Here is a 20381-nt window from a genome sequence, read left to right as displayed (position 1 = left end):
TGAATCAAATGGCATTTCTGTCTCTCTTGAAGCAGCTAAGAGCTGAGGGCACATCAGAGCTGGGGCTATATGTCCATTTGTTCATTCATTCACTCAACAAAGGGATACTGGTGGTCCTCATGGTATAGTGCATAGAGCCAGGGACATGGCCTTCTGCAATTTCCACACCAAATCTCCATCTTCATATTATCTTCTATCAACATACACTACATTTGCCTGTGCAGTATGAAATGCAGCTGTGATTAAATGATTACTTGCATAACTAGTTTGTGGTCCGTCTCCTGCTCTAGACAGAAAGCTCCAGGAAGGAGCTTTGACCCTCTAGTTCAATGCTGCAGCCGTCAAGACTAACCTAGTATCCAGGACAAAACAGATGTTCAATAAATATTGGTTAACTGACTCGATGAATGACTGGCTGAAGCTCTGGCTTTTCTGTTGGATATTTTGGATTTTCCAGAAAAATTTTTGTTTGAAGAAAGGGTTTTGAGACTAATGGAGCAGAAAACCAAGGTTCTGGAGTTAAGGATGATGATGCAAACTGGGTAGCAGGAAGGTCTTTGAACCACAAGGTACAGGACATTAAGACCCAAGAGGAAGCTGTGACAAAGGGGTCATGGTGTGAGAAAAAATGAGCTGTGCTTTAGAGGCTTTTGGCAGCACTGAGTAAGGGCGAGTCAAAGGGAAGAACCCTGGGGAAGGAAAGGAGGAGGCATTGAGAGGCTGTTGTGAGCTGGTGTACGGGGCCCACCCTGGGGAAGCTGGTCTGAGACACCTGGCTTTTAGGGAGCCCTAGGGACACACCGACGTGTAAAGCTAACGCTCTTGTCAAGACCCGCTGATAAATGGAGCTCGGCCAAGCCAGTGACTCAGAGTTGACACCCACAGCTGGCTGGCACTGGCTGCCGGGAGGAGAAACGATTTCATTTCCAGCAGAAAAACAGAAGCCTGTGTGTGGTGGTTTCAGAACTACGTGCCAAGTCATCCCTTACTGAAAAGGTTTCCCTGAGGCCTGGACTGAGGCATATGGTTCTTTGTGTGCCTGGCAGCAATAAGGAGAGCACCCTGAGGGGCTCAATACAGTCTTTCTGGACTGATCTGATTAAAAACTTCAGAGTCCACAACTTCAGCTGATGCGCTGCTGCTGACGGTCAGGTGGGTTTCCACTGAGCTGGAATGGAGAGAGCACTTAACTGGCTGAATGAAGGCCTTGAAGGCTTAATGGAACAGTGATGTTTCTTAAGAATGTGTCTTTCACCTTAAAGAATGGGAGAAAATAATTTCAAATGATGCAACTGACAAGGGCTTAATCTCTAAAATATATAAACAATGTATACAACTCAACAGCAAAAAAGCCAACAACCCAATGGAAAAATGGGCAAAAGACCTGAATAGATATTTCTTCAAAGAAGATATACCCATGACCAATAAGCACATGAAAAAATGCTCAACATCCCTAATTATTAGAGAAATGCAAATCAAAACTACCATGAGATACCACCTCACACCAGTCAGAATGGCCATCATTAATAAGTCCGCATGTAACAGATGACGGAGAGGGTGTGGAGAAAAGAGAACCCTTCTGCACTGTTGATGGGAATGTGAGTTGGTACAACCACTATGGAAAACACTATGGAGGTACCTTAGAAAACTATACATACAACTACCATATGACCCAAAAATCCCACTCTTGGCCATATATCCAGAAAAAACTTTCCTTGAAAAAGACACACGCACCCACGTGTTCATTGCAGCACTATTCACAATAGTCAAGAGCTGGAAACAACACAAATGCCCACTGACAGATGATTGGATTAGGAAGATGTGGTATACATACACAATGGAATACTATTCAGCCATAAAAAAGAACAAAATAATGCCATTTGCAGCAACTGGATGGAACTAGAGACTCTCATACTGAGTGAAGTAAGTCAGAAAGAGAAAGACAAATACCATATGATATCACTTATATCTGGACTCTGATATATGACACAAATGAACCTTTCCACAGAAAAGAAAATCATGGACTTGGAGAATAGATTTGTGGTTGCTGAGGGGGAGGGAGTGGGGTGAATTAAGAATTTGGGGTTAAAAGATACAAACTATTGCTTTGGAATGGATAAGCAATGAGATCCTGCTGTGTAGCACTGGGAACTATACCTAGTCACTTATGATGGAACATGATAATGTGAGAAAAAAGAATCTATACATGTATGTGTAACTCAGTCACCATGCTGTACAGTAGAAAATTGACAGAACACTGTAAACCAGCTATAATGAAAAAAAATTATATTAAAAAAAAGAATGTGTCTTTAAGAAGAAAACTCTCATTCGAAAAGATACATGCCCTCCAATATTGATAGCAGAACTATTTACAATAGCCACAACCCAAATGTCCATGGACAAATGAATGGATAAAGAAAATGTAGTATATTTACACAATGGAATACTACTCAGTCATAAAAAAGAATGAAATAATGCCATCTGTAGCAACATGGATAGACACAGAGATTATCATACTAAGTGAAGTAAATCAGAAAGGGAAAGACAAATACCATGTGATATACTGGAATCTAAAAAAATAATACAAATGAATCTATATATACAACAGAAAGACTCACAGACACAGAAAACAAACTTGTGGTTACCAAGGGGGAAAGGGGGGGAGGGATAAATTAAGGTATTGGATTAAAAGATATAAACTACTGTACATAAAAGAGATAAGCAACAAGGATTTACTGTATGGTGTAGGGAACTATATTCAATATCTTGTGATAACCTATAATGGAAAATAATCTGAAAAAAAAACCCCACCTGAATCACTTCATTGTATACCTGAAACTAACAGAATACTGTAAATCAACTACACTTCAATTAAAAAAAAATAAAGTGTCTTTAAGCTAAAGGGCAGGAGCCTCTGCATGGTGTGAAAAGATGTGCTGAATGAATGAACACATGCTCACATACACATACAAACATATCCATGACGTCTATGGTTCTGACGACCTCTGTCTTATCCATTAGGAAGAAAGGGGCTGCTGCGGTCTGGCACAGAAGCAGACCAGTTTCTTTTTATCATGGACCAAAGGTCGTTTAACATGTGGACTCAGTTTTGACATCGTGAGCCAACTGCTAAAGATCTCTATAGTTTTAACCCATGCAAAAGGGAAATGGAATCAGCTGGCTCAAACACGGAATTAAAATAACAAGAGGCAAACATTGCTGCGTCACCCTTACGAGTCTTTCCTTCTGCCCTGGGTGGAAGAAGGCCAGGACTTCTGAAATCAGCCTCGCTTCCCAGCAGGCGCGCATGGGGTGGCCCCGGAGACGTGCAGGGGTGCCGCGCTCCCACTCACGGTTTGCGGAGGATCATCCTCATGTGGGCATCGGGGCCCATCTGCGACAGCAGCAGCAGGGTGTCCTGCAGCTCCTCGTCACACTCTTTCTTCTCCTCCTCCGTGGGCAAAGGGGCATCCTCATGCTCGTCATCCAGAAATCGATAAAATAAATATTTATCTTGGAAGTGATGCTCCTGGTCCACTGTGGGAAACATAGCGGCAAGTATCAGCTGATGCACCTCTGCCTCACAGGGCCGTTGACCAGAAGCGCATGGCTGGTGTGGGCGAGAGAGCCAAGCGGGGAGACTCCTCGCCCTTCTCCCAGGGCCTCGCCCAGGGTGGTGCAGCTGGAACACAGCACCTCCAGGCTGGGCTGCAGCCATGCCCCTCGCAGCCCTCTCGGACCCGCCCTTCTCCTGAGCCGCCTTGGGACTCTCTTAGAGGACCTGCCAATTTTCCTGAAAGGAGCACTTTGACCAGCAAAAACTGCCTTGGTGACATTTTCTAGCGTGTAGGTTATACGTCCCAAAGAGAAAAATAACCAACTGCCAGATCATGCTTGGTAATAATTTTTGGAAGTACAGACTTAAAAAACCACCCTAATTTGTCAGGAGGAGAATTGATGTTTTTCTTTTTATATGTACTGTTTATAAAACATGTCTGTCTGCACTTTAAAAAATTAGAATAAAATTGTCTGAGAAAAGCTGATAAGACCATGCTTCTAGGTCATATAGTCCTAGAAAGATCTTATGGTAATTTCCTTTCAGTTGAAGTTTTAAAGAGGTTTTTTTTTTTTTTTTTTCTTTTTTTTTTTTTTCCTCTTATTCCCTTGAAACAAGAAGATTTAGATCTCAGTAGGATAAAGTCATGAACTTGGAACTTGGCTCAGAATCCCTCATCTATGTGTCTTAAACCTCTTAAGCCCCTTTTCAGGAGGGAGCATCAACACATCAACAGATAAGGGGAAAAGGCAGATCCTTGCTGATCCAAATTCAATCCCTGGACCAGCAGCAGCAGCAGCAGCAGCATCCTCTGGGAGCTTGTTGGAAAGGCAGACTCTCTGGACCCATCTCAGCTCTGCTGAATCAGAATTTGCATTTGAACAAGAGTTCTAGGTGATCTGCAGGCCCAGTAAAGACCGTGAAACACTGGCGAGACCCTCATTAGATTCCTGGGTGTTAAACAACGAAAGGAATGGTTTTGATAGTTTGTGAGTTTAGAAAAGTCATCTTTAAACAAATGGCATAAGGAGTTCACCCACAGTTCCACTCCAGCCCTAAAGAGCGACTCTGCTCAGTTACAGCCCCTGCAGATATCAGGGGCTACCCCACGGAGCACACGCCTGACTTTAAATATGGTCACCGTGTGGGTACACAAATTGGCTCTTCCAGAAAATGCAGCTTCTGAATTCATTACTCTCTTTCCTGTCATCAGCCCGGCCACACACTTCATTGCTCTTCATTTGGCCCCTGCATCAGGATTGCTCTGCCATGCTCAGAGAATAATCATGCTATCAATGAACCATGAATGCAAACTAATAAACATAATTGGAACCGATGCACTCGGGTTGCAATTTCATTTTCCCTTCATATGTTCTCCCAAGTTAGGAAGGTACCATGGTGGAACACTGCAATCAGTCGCATGCACCCGCTGCATCTGTACTGCTAAATGAAGACGCTAGCTCAGCGGGTCCCTAAAGGGATCATAATTCTTTCTGGCCCATTTGGGAGTTCAGCCACAAGCAACACAGGGAAACACACTTAGCGTTTCTTGAGGGTTTTCCAGGGAGCATGGCTCATCTTACCGTGGTTGAGAACTCCGTCTTCTACTAGGACCTGCCACATGCCGACAGCTTGAGTTCGAGAGTGAACACACGGAGTCTGCTGCAGCATCCAGTCCACCAGCTCGGTCCCCACGCAGCATTGTCTAAGGAGGCGGGGGATACAAAGGAGGGAAAGTCACCCCCTTGCAGAGGAAGGATGGGAGATGGCTTCTGAGAGGAGACCCTCCTGAAGGGCTCCGTGCTCTTCCACCATCAGAGATCTCATGACAAACGAAGCCCCACATGATGTGGGCTCAGGCTCTCAAACTTGTACAAACCAATCATGGGAGAATCTTCTAGGTAAGGCTGGCTAAACGAAAGAGCACTACAAGTTGCAGCGCCAGGGGAGACTCAAGGGCTGCTCAGACTGGGAGCAGGACCTGGCAAGCTAATTCCAGGGCCAGAAACACTCTCGTCTTGAGCTGGACCCAGGAAATCTCAATGGTAAAGGAAGGCAAAGGATAATTCTGATTTCCTTCCTTCCCAGGAGGAATGAATTAAGGTTTGTGAGGCACCAGAAGGTGCCCTGTGAATGGCTCTATGTAAGTGTAAAATTATATAGCACTTTCTATTTTCACATAATACAACTGATCTTCCTCTGAGAGGTGTTGGTAGAAACAAGTAATTAGCTATGCAAATCTCTTTGAAAAAAGTTGGATGTGATGAGCATCAGCATTTCTACAGAGTCTACCGTCTGAAGTGCTCCGAATGTTTTCTATATGGTCTCACATTCATCCCTAAAGTGACTCTCTGTGGCAAGCTGGTTGTTATGGGCACATTATGTGCATTAGCTAGGAAACAAATAATTATACACACACATATGAGGAAATACTGAGACCTTCCGTGGTGAGACATGGGCAGGTGTTCGTGGCATGACTGTTCAGTGGAGGAAATGGGATCTTGAAGTCCTAGGAAAGAATCCCACGGGACAGTGGAACAAGCAGGGAGTTACAGAGCAGCTGGCCACCTGCAGTGGGTCTGAGTCACTGGTGGCCTTCCCTCCCAGGCCAAGGATGCCAGCATCTCTGGGGCTCTGGGGCCGGTTCCAGCACAGGGAGCTCCTCTCTAGTTTGAACTGGAAGAGATGCCTGGTGCTGGTCCACTTTAGGAAGAGCTTAGCCTAGGAGGAGTCATGAGAAACAACAGTAGGCCTGCCACTTATTATTATATGTGTCTCTGGCCATATCGTTTCAAATCTCTGGGCCTTGGTTTTCTCCTCCATGAAAGAATGGAGGAGAAAAAGATGGGCTCTAAGGCCATGTCCAGTTCTAAAATGTGAAATCTATCGGAGTTCCTGGGATGTCCTGATTTGGGTCTGACCCAAGAACATTTCACAAGGAAGATGTACTGAAAGGTTGTTTGATTTCCAGGACTGTCTGGTTACAGTCTGTAGCCACACATTAGAGCTGAAAAGGACAAAGAGGCACAAGTTACTATTCATTTTTGAGTCAAATATATGATGTGTCACATTCTTCATTTGTTTTTCTCTTTAGGGCTGCACCTGTGGCATATGGAAGATCCCAGGCCAGGGGTCGAATTGAAACTGCAGTTGAAGCCTACGCCACAGCCACAGCAACATGGGATCCGAGCTGCATCTGCCACCTACACGGCAGTTTGCAGCAATGCTGGATCCTTAACCCACTGAGTGAGGCCAGGGATCAAACCCGTATCCTCATGGACACTAGTCAGGTTCTCAACCCACTGAACCACAATAGGAACTCCTGCATTCCTTTTCTAATTTGAGACTTTATTAATGGGAAAAGCCATGTAAAAGTATCAAAAAATCAATTCCATGTGGTTCTTAATTCAATGATGACTTTTACTAAAAAGAGGACATGGAACTGAGATGATTCCAGAGCCTCTGGGCCATGGGACGGGGTATAAGAATCTTGCAGTCAGTGCACAGGATGAAGACACAAAGCTGTGCCACTTGAAGCTGATGGACTCACTGGGTTTCCTCCCTATTAATGATCTTTAGCTATTTTAAAGTTGACAGCTGATCTCTGGTATGGTGATCATTGGGGGTGATACTGCATGTGGGGAGACTTCAACCCCTTAACACTGCAGCAATGACAGAAGGAGGTGAGAAGCAGGACGGAGGGATAAGATGGAACTGGAAACAAGATCCAGGACAAGGAACTCAAAATGACCTTCAGGAAAAAAGAAATCTTGCCTCTGGCTTCCAGTTGCGTCCATGGGTCATTAGCGACAGATCATTAATTTGTGTCATAGGGTGTGGAACAGACATAACACCTATATTTTGGGGTTTTAAAATCTTAGTACTATGGAGCAAGAAAGAGATTATGGTTTCTGACTTCTAGTTTCCATTATTTGTCACTGAAGATGACTTATTTAATGGAATTTCCCTAACGCAAGTCAACATTTGGGAAAGCATAATCACATCTTAAATTAAGGGAAAAAACACAAATTTAAAAAGTAAAAGGTCCTATAGCAGTATAAGATTTTGAGATCCACTTAATGATTTTTTTTTTTTTTTTTTTTTTTTTTTTTTTTTTTTTTTTGGTCTTTCTAGGCCTGCACCTTTGGTGTATGGAAGTTCCCAGCTAGGGGTTGAATCAGAGTTGTAGCTTCCGGTCTACACCACAGCCACAGCAATATGGGATCCGAGCCTTGTCTTCGACTACACCACAGCTCATGGCAATGCTGATTCATTAACCCACTGAGTGGGGCCAGGGAGTGAACCTGCGTTCTCATGGATACTAGCTCGGTTCGTTACTGCTGGGCCTTGACGGGAACTCCCCCACTTAATGAATTAAAGAGGCTGAACTCTCTGAGGACATGGACACATGAGTTTTAACTTTTACTTCCCTCAAAATTATAGCAGTGAGTAGGAAAGAGAGTCGAAAGAAAAGGCTTTAAGACGTAATCATCCAAATGGCAGCTGGTAAATATCAACATCACAAGGGCAAGAGGAGTAATCTGTCTTAAGAGATGGAACATGCTAAGAGAAACATGCTACTGATTACAATGTTCCTCAAATCCTATGTCATTTCCAGAATTCTATCAAGAAGAGGCCAATCTAAACGTAACAGACTGTCAGTTTTGGTCTTGTAAACATATTCATGACAAATGGAAGCAGAAGAGTGTTCGTTTGCATGGAGTGCAGGAAGAGTGATCCAAAGGGAAGAGTTTGCTTTGCAATGTTTCTATCTCTGTCCTTGAGAAAGAGACTGGCTCCTGAGGCAATATATTCAATGGTTTGCTATAGAGTGAGCTGGCTATAATTTTACAGGTTCCATCATTGTTGATAGTCACTGGAAAGATAGACATCCTTCATGGTAACTTCATAATTTGTATTCTAGCTTTTCACTGTGTCTTATGAACTTGGTTCATGTGAATCTAATGGATTTTGACTCATGTTAAATCTGATGGGTTCTGAGGTCACGTCAAGGCTAAATGAGAGAGAGTCTGACTGATTTCTGAAAGAGGGCTATGAGTCTGAACCATGGGCCCAAGGACAAAGAGTGAAGGCTTGTGTGCCACACAAGGCTTGTATGCCATTCTAGTTCCCAAACCACCATTGAATTGAGAAAATCAAATGTTAAAGATTAGGCATGAATCCTTCATTGACCCACTATGGTTCAGTCATCCCAGAATGTTCAACTAAATCACACGGCCTCCCTCTTTATCATGTCTTAGTTCCAGTGGCAGCTATAACAAGTATTTATTCTGTATGATTATAGATGTGATAGAGTTGTATATTTTACTATATGCAAACAGAATGTAATCCCGCATTAGAAAGTAAACTGTGTAAAGGGCATTTTATATGTTTTTCACTCCTGTATCCTTAGGGCTTAGAACACAGTAGTGCCTGGTGCCCAACAGGTGCTTAATAAATTTGTTGAATGAATGACTGATAGAATGAATGAATGAAAAAGATCACTGAACTTGGAAATCAACCAACCTTGGTTTAAATCCTGGCTCTGCCACTCACTAGATTTGTGACTTGGTCGAGGAAAACTATTTAATCTCTCTGAGCCTCAGTTTTATCGTCTGAGAAAAGATACACCTGCCTTGCAGGCTGTGATGAACATGGAATGAGATAATGTATGGGAAGTGGCCTGGGACAGGGCTTCAAGTATAAATAAATAAATGCTCATTAAATGTTAGTTGAATCTTGTTTAAATATAGCAGTTTTCCTAAAAAACACTAGCAATCAGAAATACGAAAAATACAAAAGGTTTCTGTGTTCATCACAGTTAAACCAATGTCTAAGCAAATTGATTTAGAGTAACTCCTGGGAATATTAAGGCTAATTAGAGTAACTTGTGGGATGCAAGACAAGCTTAGAACTCTCAGAACCTAGAGGATTATAAAACATGCTTTCTGTAATGGAAAACAGGGGAATGCAAGTTTATTCTAATTTCACTAAACACGGATCTGACAGGGGTGTAGCCTTTAGAATATTGCACATACCTGTATGTCTTTAGGTGGTATTTTCTATCTCTTATCATGTGAGGTGCTCGAGAGAGAATGGCATTTCGTAGAATTTTTCCAGCCCTGAGGATCTTCTCTGAAGGAACCTGAATTTTAATAATGTGGAAGAAAGGGAAGAAAAAGAAGGAGAGTTTACAGATGGAAAACAAACCAGATGAATCCTTAAATGACTTTCCAATCTGACTCTGTGCTTGAAAAATGTAATTCACTCATACGTTTACATTGTTCACTGGTGTGATGTGTCACTGAGACACACTGAACATGTATCATCTCTAGAGAGCGTATCTGCAGTTTCTTGATGTGATGCACTGACATATGGACCACTTCTGGTAGTTATTTAAGAAGCTAGCTTTGCTGGCTCATCAACCCACCTACATCCCATTACCTTGGTAATGGTGTTAGCAGGACGAAGAGGAACGTGAGGTTCAATGAGAGGTGTCTGAAAAATAAAATGTTAAAGCAAAAGAAAATTAAAGAAAAAGTTCACTAAAGAAAATTATGGGTTGGGGGAATAATAAGAAACATCCACTTTTATAAAACTCAAAATAGAATTAAAAAAACAAGAGATAAAAGTCTGCCTAAAGAGCTTGAATGCACAGGCATTCAAAGGGCAAAATTAGACTGTTCAATGTGCCAAAATGTAAATTACTAAAAATGAAAAAAAATCAAACAGATAGGAATGATCAGATGTTTGTAGGCTTAAATGAGAAGGGATTCAATACCTACTAAAAGCATAACAAACATCAGGGCACGGCGGGGGTGGGGGAGAAGCAAAAAAGATAAACATGAATAGAGATTAAAATGACCTATCTCAGGAGAAAGGGATAAGAGATGGATTTAGAATGAAAATGAGTGATTTCATCCTCTTTCATGTAGTTAATATTCTTTTCCTGCAATTTGTATTTTTAGAAAGTTTTAATTTTGAATTGATACTTCTTGGTGGTTTTACACACTCAAGTTCCTAGAACCCACCGGGGCAGGGAGTGTACCAGCTCTTCCACTGCAAAGTGGTGTATGAAGTTTTCAGGATTCTGGGACTGTCAGACAGCTCCAGGATATGGATAAAGCTCCTATCATTGTCCACATTCTTCAGATAAAGGTGTGGAATGGGAATCCCAGGAAATGACCTGCTACTTAGTCAAGTCCCTACTACTACCAAAACCCCTTCCCTCTATTTTTCTGAAATATCTGGCAATGGCATTTCCAAACAGAGGAGAAAGATGCGTTCCATCAAAGCTGGTGGTACAGCCATCCATACCACATTGTTTAGGCCACTTCCAGAAAGATGGTAAGAATGATAGTAGATTTACGGATGAGATTACGGTGGGCAGAGTAATGGTCCCCAAAGATGTCCACACCCTTATGCCCAGAACCTGTGAATATACTAGATAACATAGCCAAAGGGACTCTGTGGATGTGATTCAGTTAAAGGTCAAATTATCTTGGTGTTTCTAGGTAGAATATAATTGTAGAGTCCTTAAAAGATGGAAGAGGGAAGCAGAAGGGTTAGCGATGTGAGTAGGACTTGGCCCGGTTGTGCTGGCGTTGATGATGGAGGAAGCAACGAGCTAGAGGATAAGGGTGGCCTCTGGGAGATGGAAAAGGCCAAACAATGCATGATTTTACTCTGGAGCTTTCAGAAGGAACAGGCCTGCCAACACCTTGACTTTCACCCAGTGAGCCCAACTTCACACTTCCAAACTACAGGTTTATTCAGGTAAGGTTATTCAAGTTATGTTGTTTTAAGCCAGGAGGCTCGTGGCAATTTGTCACAGCAGTCACAGAAAACTAATAGAGAGTATTGTATATTATCCTAAAAAACCTTACTTTTGGCAAATAGAAGCCATTACATTAAAAATAGGTAGATATTTCCTCTAGTCCTAATTAAAAATATATTTGGTGGGGAAAATAAAAATCAACACTAATTTTAAATATTTTATGTACCTCAATATGAATACGCACCTTCCTTTTTATCAACAATAAATTTCAGATGGGTTGCTGCTTTTAGTATTACAATGGAATTAAGGGAAAAAGAGAAAAGAACCCTAAGCTAAGAAAGGCATAGATGAGGGAGTTCCTGTTGTGGCTCAGCAGTAATGAATCCACCCAGTATCCATGAGGACACAGGTTCAATCTTTCACCTCACCCAGTGGCTTAAGGATCCGGTGTTGCCTTGAGCTGTGGTGTAGGTCACAGACACAGCGCAGATTTGGCATTGCTGTGACTGTGGCGTAGGTCGGCAGCTGTAGCTCTGATTGGACCCCTAGCCTGGGAACTTCCAGGTGTGGCCCTAAAAAGACAAAAAAAAAAAAAAAAAAAAAAAAAAAAAAGAAAAGAAAGAAAAGCATAGATGAGACACAGATTTATTTAGAATGAAAGCTCACTGAACTTAAATATTTTTGTTGGCTTGTTTGCTTTTGGGGCCGCACCTTCGACTTACACCATAGCTCACAGAAATGCTGGATCCTTAACCCACTGATTGAGGCCAAGAATTGAACCCACAATCTCATGGTTCCTAGTCGGATTTGTTTCTGCTGCCCCATGACGGGAACTCCTCAAATTAAATATTTTCCACACCTTGCTGGCATCTAGTAGACTCTTTTTCCCTCCTCTCAAAAAATCACTAGAGCACAAATGTCAAGCAATACTATAGTATTTTAGCAGCATACTGTTTACAACCAGTATAAATCAAGGAGTGTCAATCTGGTCCAACGTAATACAGCTTTAAAAGAGACCGACTTTGCCCTGCAATAGCCCACGCTCCCTTATGGCAAACCTCTTCATGGGAAAGGGACCATGATCTCATGGAGTTCCTGCCTTTATACACCTCCTCAAAGAAGGCAGAATTCTGTGATGCCAAATCACCTGGAAAAATTTCAAAAGTGGGAGGCCAGCATGCACCAGGGCCCTGGAAATGTATGCAGTCAAAACTTCATTATTTGCCAGTTGTGAGTTTTCTGCACTCATGCATCTTGTGTCTTTACATCACACATGTTCATTTATGTATCTGGGACTGTGCTTGGTTACATATGCAAATTGTAGATGCCTTTAGTTATTCTTGAAAGTAAAGGCAGAAACCTTTTTATTCTTCCTGTCTTGGAAGAAAGAGGTACAGGTATGTGATCTAGAGTAGAGGCATGTATGATAAGCTTCTGAGATAACCTTTTCTTTCCTATAAAAAAAAAATCTATTTTCCTTTGCAGTAGTCTTTGAGAGGCTGGCTGAGCCAGAGATCAAGAGATGCCCAGGCTTGAGGATTATTGATGAATGTTTATTCTTTGGTAGGTGCAGTGAAACATTATTTGAAGATTGCATCTTTTTATTTGTTTCCATAGAAATGACTATGTTTAAGCAAAATGCTAACAAGTGGTCCCTAGGTAGTTAATTTGGTTGGACAGTTACCTTTTGGGTCCTTGAAACCCTGTAAAGAAACTATTACCAAGGCAGGGGAAGCAACCGACTTCAACCAGTATTGTTCCTTTGATTCGCAACTTCTAAGGGAGCAAGATGTACACAAGGTTGCCTTTTAGCAAAGTATTCCTAGTACCAGTTTCAGGTCCAAGAGGCTGTTTAATCTGTTGAAAGGCAGCATTCTCAGAACCTTCCCTGGCTCAAAGATTTTAAGTTTGGAGGCAACATAATGAATAGATGTTTTGAGAGGGGATCAGTCTGTTTATTTAAATAAAGGAACACATGCAGGGTGAAAGCAGGGCAAGTTTTATGTGGGGGGAATAAAAACTCATCTTTGAAAGCGATACTGTATTCATTTGGGCAAGCTTCTCAATGTTCTAAGAGCTGCTTGGAGGCTGGCAGCCATATGCTGAGGTAGAAGGCATTTGTGACAGGTGGGCCAGGTCTCTGGGAAACAAAGTCACTGCCAATGCCTGTACAGGGGCCACATTGTTTCTGCTTATTTATTCCTTTTTGGTTTCCCTTGGCTTTCAAGTAAAGATTTTAATTTTTGAGAATTTCACTTTAGCTGAGCTTCAGAGAAATGGGGAGAGGAATTTCATTTTATAAATGATGAGGGTCAACAGGTGAGGGGAAGAAGCAGGATGGGGAGGTTAGTGAGAACCCAAACAAGAAAAGCGGCTCTAAAGGCAAGACCAAGGATTTCCTGTGTCAGGCCCTTTACAGGTATTGTCTGCATAACTGCCTTTATACAAGTCATCTTATTATTATTATCATGCTCATGTTTTATTGAGAAAACTAAAGCCAACAACACATAGGGACCGGGCTCACATAGCAGACAACTGAAAGAGCTGAGAGTTGAATCCAGTTACGCCAGTGTCTATGCTGCAAGTACAATGCCCTAACCCACCTGCTCTTTTCTTCTACAGACATCGTGGCTCACCCTTTGGAAGAAATAATGTTCTGTTTGATTCAAGTTCATTGCAAGAAGTGCAATCTAAACCTCTCTTGGTTACCAGGTACTGGACTTGATTTTAACAAGTTTCCAGCAATAAGTGTACATGAAGTCCTGCAAAGAGGACACGTTAGCACCATGCATCATGCTTGGTCTGAAATTAACTTTTTAAAGGGAGTTCCCATCATGACTCAGTGGTTAATGAATCTGACTAGGAATCATGAGGTGATGGTCCGATCCCTGGCCTCGCTCTGTGGCTTAAGGATCCCGCGGTGCCCTGAGATGTGGTGTAGGTCACAGACGTGGCTTGGATCCTGCAATGCTGTGGCTCTGGCTCTGGCGTAGGCCGGTGGCTACAGCTCCGATTAGACCCCTAGCCTGGGGACCTCCATATGCGGTGGGATCGGCCCAAGAAAATGCAAAAAGTCAAAAAAAAATTAACTTTTTAAAAAGCAACTTTGTGACAATAACACATTTGGCATTGAGGAACTGCCCTACCAGTTCCTCAATGCCAAATATACTAGGAAGATAGGTAGCAGGTGAAAGTCTGAGCAGGAAAATGGAAACCACTCAGCATCTCCCATAGAGGGAACTTAACGTGGGAACTAGTTTTACAGGTGGTGGAAGGGCAGAGAAGCCAAAGAGGTGATGTGGAAGACCCTGGATGCTAGCCAAGCAGGAAGACCTTGACGGTGGCGGGGCGGGGGCAGTGAGGAAGGAGGAAGCACTGCAGAGCTGGAGCCAGGTAGTCTCGTGGAAGCGGGGACCTGGGGAAGCCTCCAGTCCCAGACGTGCAGTCAGTGCTGGAGATGCCACCACCCTCCCATCACTGAGGGGGCAGCGAGACCTTCCCACATCCAGTCTCCCTCCAACGGTAAATCTGAGAAATGAGGAAAAGAATTTCATTTTATAAATAAATGATCAGGTTAACCCCTAGCGGGAAAGAAGGCGCTTGGTGATATTAATGAAATGATCAAAGCGAGGAAACCAGCCCGAAAGGCAAAACGCAGGCCCCGGGAAGCCTGGAAAACACAGCCTGTGGAGGTGGGCCTCCTGGGGAAGCCCAGCAGGGCCCAGGGAGGGCAAAATATAGCTCGCGGGACAGACAGCAGGACTTCCGCCAGACGGCGGTCGCCATGACCACAGAGTGGGCGCCGCGCTGCCCCACGCTCCGCCCCATCCCGCGCACGCTCTCCTCTTCCGTATCCTCCCGGGCGCACTTCCTGTCGGGTGCAGGCGGGAAGGGGGACAGTGGGCTGGCACAGAGGGCGCGCCTTCTCAGCGCTCCCCAGGCTTGGTTCCTAGCGCTGCCCTATGTTTTGATCTACACCCAGAACACACATATCACAAAGGAGCCCTAGAAGAAACAGACCCCGCTCTGAGGAAATTTCATACCTTTCAACACATCAATCATATGTCGAGGACAAACATTCTTCCTTCCTTACCTGGGCGTGAAAGAATCCAAACTGGGCTGTGAAAATGTGATCTTAAAAAGCTAGGCAGAGAGGACAGATAAAGCCAGACGTATTCAGGCTTCTCTCTGCTTTTCTTGGCTTCCTCCGCTGAAAGACTTCCCTCAGGATTGACCGTAATTGGTTTTTGTTTGTTTCTGGAGAGGGGAAGCATTCTGCTGCTTTTTATTATGTTTATATTACTACTGAAAAGGAGAAACAGTAAGGGAAAATATTCCTTTTGGCACCGGAGCCAATTCAGAAATACTAATCAGGTGATGAAAAATACGAATTTCACCTCCATTACAAGAGGCACAATAACTCCCCAGCAGATCATAATGAGGTAAAAGGCGCTGTAATAGGCCTCGTGAAAAACCGTATTCAGGCCCTTTTGAAAGGGGGTTATTCTTTTTACTCAAGTATTTGCTCATGGAATCCTTTTGCAAGGCACAGCATTTTAAGCAAAGAGATAAGAATAACAAGCTAGATTGGGACACAAAGCTCATGGCAGAACTCTGGCTTTCTGGCGTTAATAAAAAGTCATATGAGCCCACATCCAATTCAAGTATTTAATGAAGGCGTATTGTGTGCAGAGCAATGTGCTGGCCTCACGTAGAGACTCTGATAAAGTACCTGGTCTAAGCAAGCTCTTGGTCTGGTTGGGAAAGTAGAACTTCTGTGGGTTAAATAACTCATGAGAATCTGAGTTATGAATAAATGCAACAACATTCTGGATTTCTAGTTCACCTTTTCAGTTTAGGTAAGAACATCTTTAGGAAGTGAGAAGAATAGCATTTAATTTTTTAGTGAAAATGATACACTTTTCAGAGTTACATCCCCTTGTTTTGGCATCTTGGAATAATACAGCCAAGGTCTTAGACATGTATGTCTCATTCTTACAATAATTATCATTAGTGTCATCACTCTTTGGTTGACAGATGAAATAAATAAGGACTAAATCTGACTCATACAGACTTCACCACCCTGACATAACTATGTAAGTTTCCCCATTTGTTAAATAATGGAAAAATTCATCTATAGACCTCTTTGGTTTCCACTGATACCATTGATAGACCTTTTTCTTTTTTTAAGTTTTTTCTAGTTCAAAATTGACTTGTAGATTTCCAATTTCAGCTTCAACCTGTAAACAGATTAAAAGTTATCACTCTTGCTGTTACAAGAAAAAGCTGAATAAAGTGAAAATAATGACTTTTCTCGGGCTCATCAGAGAAGTGAGGGTGCCATCACAGACCAGAAAACTGCCACCCCAAAATCTGGCAAGACAAGGGAATCCAGACAGTCATGGCTGATATTTGCCTGCCTGAATCAGAAGCCACAAACAGGTAGGAATATTTAAACAGTGTTAAACCAGGAGGCCACTAGACCGAGGGGGCTCGAACGCTGTGGTAGCCTGTGTGAGCAAACAAAAATCTAAACCTGTAAACACCTCAAGGTTACAAGATGGAAACCCAGGGACAACCAGTCATAGCCAACTAGACCCAGTGTAGCCAATGCAATCATAGCCAACTAGGTTTTATGCTATTGCCAATCAGTAACTGCCTAACTTTACCTCCACCTTTTCTCAATAAAATTACCTCCTTGAGCTCCCATTGGTGGAATGCATCTAACCACTTCCAGTTAAATGTTGCCAGATTTGAATCAATTTTTTGCCCAAATAAACTCAACATTTTTAATATGCCTCAGTTTATCTTTTAACAAAAAGACTTGCTGGAGGCTGAATGTGGAGCAGCTTGAGGGTGAGAAACCCCTGGTGGGGGTAGTCTTAGATGGGGCCCCACACTTTGGTGGGTTTTATCCCTTGGAATGCTACCAGATTCTCATGGAGAAGAGCCCAAGAAGACCTTCTTGTGGCTCTGGCAGGGGGAGGGGAAGAATAAGCATTATGATATATATATACTCAGAGAATTCTCCATAGCAAAGTCCAGCTGGGGGAAGGGCGCTTCTCTGTCTCTAGACTCCTCCAGATTTCCTGTTTCATGTAAGGGAGAAAAAGAAGTTGTGAAAAATCCCAGTGCAGGGACACAGGCCCGCTACATGACTGAGAGTTAATCGTAAGATTATAGGACACTTCCCTTCCCCCAAAGGTCCCCCATCATGCCATTATAGAAGCAGTGGATTACAGCTGAAAGAGCTTTAAGATTCAGACTCTATCTAAGGAAGAGTTCTTAGGGAAGCCCAAGCATGGCAGAGGAGACCAAAAAACAAGGACTTTAGAGAAATCTGAAGTCTCTGGAATCTAGAGCCATAGCAGACATTAAACATAGTCCAATTCCTAGCCAGTTAAACATAAAACCTCACCCTAAAGGCCTATTTATCTCAGTTCCTATTATCCAATATGTCATGTCTGGCTTTCAACCAAAAATTACAAGGCATGCTAAAAGGCAAGGAAAAACAGAGTCTGAAGAGACAAAGAACCAGAGTCAGACATGACACATATTTTGGAATTGCCAGGAAACTTAAATTAACTGTGATTAACACGTTAACTATGGAATAGTATTCCATTAATAATATTAATAAAAATAGACAGTGTGCAAGTAAATATCGGGCACAGAGAAACTCTAAGAAAGACATCTTCTTTCTTTCCTTCTCCTTCCTCCATAGACAGAGAAGGAAGAGCAGAAAGGGTGGGAGAAGGCAGACCATACCCTTCTACCAAGTGTTGGAACCACCAGCCCTGTCTCTTCAGAGATTTGACTCCACCAGAAGCTAGAAGTTTAAAACAAAGATTAGCAAGCTATTTTGTGTATATTAACAAACTGATTCTAAGGTTTGTACAAATGGGCAAAAGACCCAGTATAGCCAATGCAATTTTGAAGGAGAAGAGCAAAAGTTGGGGACTGCCACTGTTCCACTTCATGACTTAAAATTAAGCTATAGAAAGGAGGACAATGTGGTATTGGCAGCAGAAGAGACAGAAAGACCAATGGAAGAGAATACAGAGCCAAGAAATACACCCACATATAGTCAATTGATCTTTGACAAAGGAGTAAAGACAATAAAATGGAGCAAAGACAGTCTTTTCAATAATGGTGCTGGGGAGTTCCCACTGTGGCTCTGTGATAATGTACTGACTAGTATTCGTGAGGATGTGGGTTTGATCCTTGGCCTCACTAAGTGGGTTAAAGATCCAGTGTTGCCATGAGCTGTGGTGTAGGTCACATACATGGGTTGGCTCCCATGTTGCTGTGGCTGTGGCGTAGGCCAGCAGCTGCAGTTCTGATTTGGCCCCTAGTCTGGGAACTTCCATATGCCACTGGCGTGCCCCCCCCAAAAAAAAACAATGGTGCTGGAACAACTGATGTTCACATGCAAAAAAAAAAAAAATCCAGGAGTTCCCTGGTAGCTCAGTGGGCTAAGGATCTGGTGTTGTCACTACTATGGCACAGATTTGATTCCTCTTGGCCCCAAGAACTTACAAATGCCACAGGTGTGGCCAAAAAAATATCCAGACACGGACATTATTTCCTTCACAAAAATTAACTCAAAATGAATCACAAGCTTATACATAACATTCAAAGCTATAAAGGCCCTGGAAAATACCATAGGAGAAAACCTAGATGAACTTGGGTACGGCAACGAACTTTTTTTTCTTTTTTTGAGGTTGGGTCAGCCAATCTAGAGTGTGTATCATTTATCAACTATGTTCTATATGCCAGACAGATCATCCAAGGATCCTACAATGTAGGAAAGTGAGACTAAGGGTAAGTGACTTGCCCAAAGCCTTAATATTGTAAAGTGGGGAGATGTGATCAAAGCTCAGGACTATCTGGTCTCAGAGCTCCTGTCTTCCCACCATGCCCTGGGGCCTCTAGGTTACCTGTTTATTATGAAAGGGCATAACTCAGGAACAGCCAGGTGGAAGAGATGCATAGGGCAAGGTATGTAGGAAAGGGCAAGGAGCTTCTGTACCCTCCCCAGGTGCCCATTGTCCTATAACCTCCATGTATTCCCCAACCTGGAAGCTCAGCAATGACTCTTTAGATATAACACCAAAAGCATACAATCCATGAAAGAAATAATTGATAAACTGATCTTCCATCAAAATAAAACCTGCTCTGTTAAAGACAGTGTCAAGAGGATCAGAAAACGAGCCAAAGACTGAGAGAAAATATTTGCAAAAGACCCATCTAATCAAAAACTGTCATCTAAATTATACAAAGAACTCTCAAAAAGTGAATAAGAAAACAAGCTGTTTTGAAAAATGGGCCACACGATAATGTGAGAAAAAAATATATACATGTATGTGTGACTGGGTCACCTTCCTGAACAGTAGAAAATTGACAGAACACTGTAAACCAACATAATGGAAAAAATAAAAATTATGAATAAAAAATTTTTTTAATGGGCCACAAATCTTAAAAAAGGATACAAATGAACTTATTTCCAGAACAGAAACAGATTTACAGACTTTGAAAACAAACATAAGGTTACCAAAGGGCTGGGGGTAAGAGGAAGGACAGACTGAGGTTTGGTATTGGCATATGCACACTGAAGTTTATGGAATGACTGGCCAACAGGGACCTACTGTATAGCACAGAAAATGGTACCCAATATTCCGTGATAATCTATGTGGGAAAAGAATCTGAAAAAGAATGGATGTGTGTATATGTATAACTGAATCATTTTGTTGTACAGCAAAATTATCACAACCTTGTAAATCAACTATACTTTCGATAAAACTTTAAAAGAAAAAAAAAAAAAAAGAATGGGAGTTCCCGTGGTGGCGCAGTGGTTAATGAATCCAACTAGGAACCATGAGGTTGTGGGTTCGATCCCTGGCCTTGCTCAGTGGGTTAAGGATCCACAGTTGCCGTGAGTTGTGGTGTAGGTTGCAGACAAGGCTCAGATCCCACGTTGCTGTGGCTCTGGCGTAGGCTGGTGGCTACAGCTCCGATTAAACCCCTAGCCTGGGAACCTCCATATGCCAC

At 42.6% G+C, this 20381-nt stretch overlaps 1 protein-coding gene across 10 annotated transcripts in view; it reads right to left on the bottom strand.

Annotated features, from left to right (window-relative positions):
* The window catches only part of RAPGEF4 (Rap guanine nucleotide exchange factor 4), a 320273-nt gene that overhangs the window by 90455 nt on the left and 209437 nt on the right, over positions 1-20381 (bottom strand). For 5 of the 10 annotated variants that reach the window (XM_084999522.1, XM_084999527.1, XM_084999526.1 and 2 more), the window contains 4 exons: positions 10001-10054; positions 9595-9701; positions 5140-5261; positions 3354-3537 (listed from right to left, as the gene is read on the bottom strand). In XM_084999522.1, coding sequence (XP_084855648.1) covers positions 3354-3537; positions 5140-5261; positions 9595-9701; positions 10001-10054 — 467 coding nt within the window. The remainder of the gene's footprint in view (positions 1-3353; positions 3538-5139; positions 5262-9594; positions 9702-10000; positions 10055-20381) is intronic. The other 5 variants (XM_021075197.2, XM_084999530.1, XM_084999523.1 and 2 more) reach the window with 1 other exon arrangement.

Source organism: Sus scrofa, chromosome 15, assembly GCF_054392235.1.
Source record: "Sus scrofa isolate SSC_HxYL_T2T_F1_AM1 chromosome 15, Sscrofa_HxYL_maternal_Yorkshire_Landrace_v2.0, whole genome shotgun sequence".
NCBI classification, from domain to species: domain Eukaryota; kingdom Metazoa; phylum Chordata; class Mammalia; order Artiodactyla; family Suidae; genus Sus; species Sus scrofa.
The sequence above is the reverse complement of the archived record's forward strand: the minus strand, read 5'-3'. Positions and strand labels throughout refer to the sequence as shown.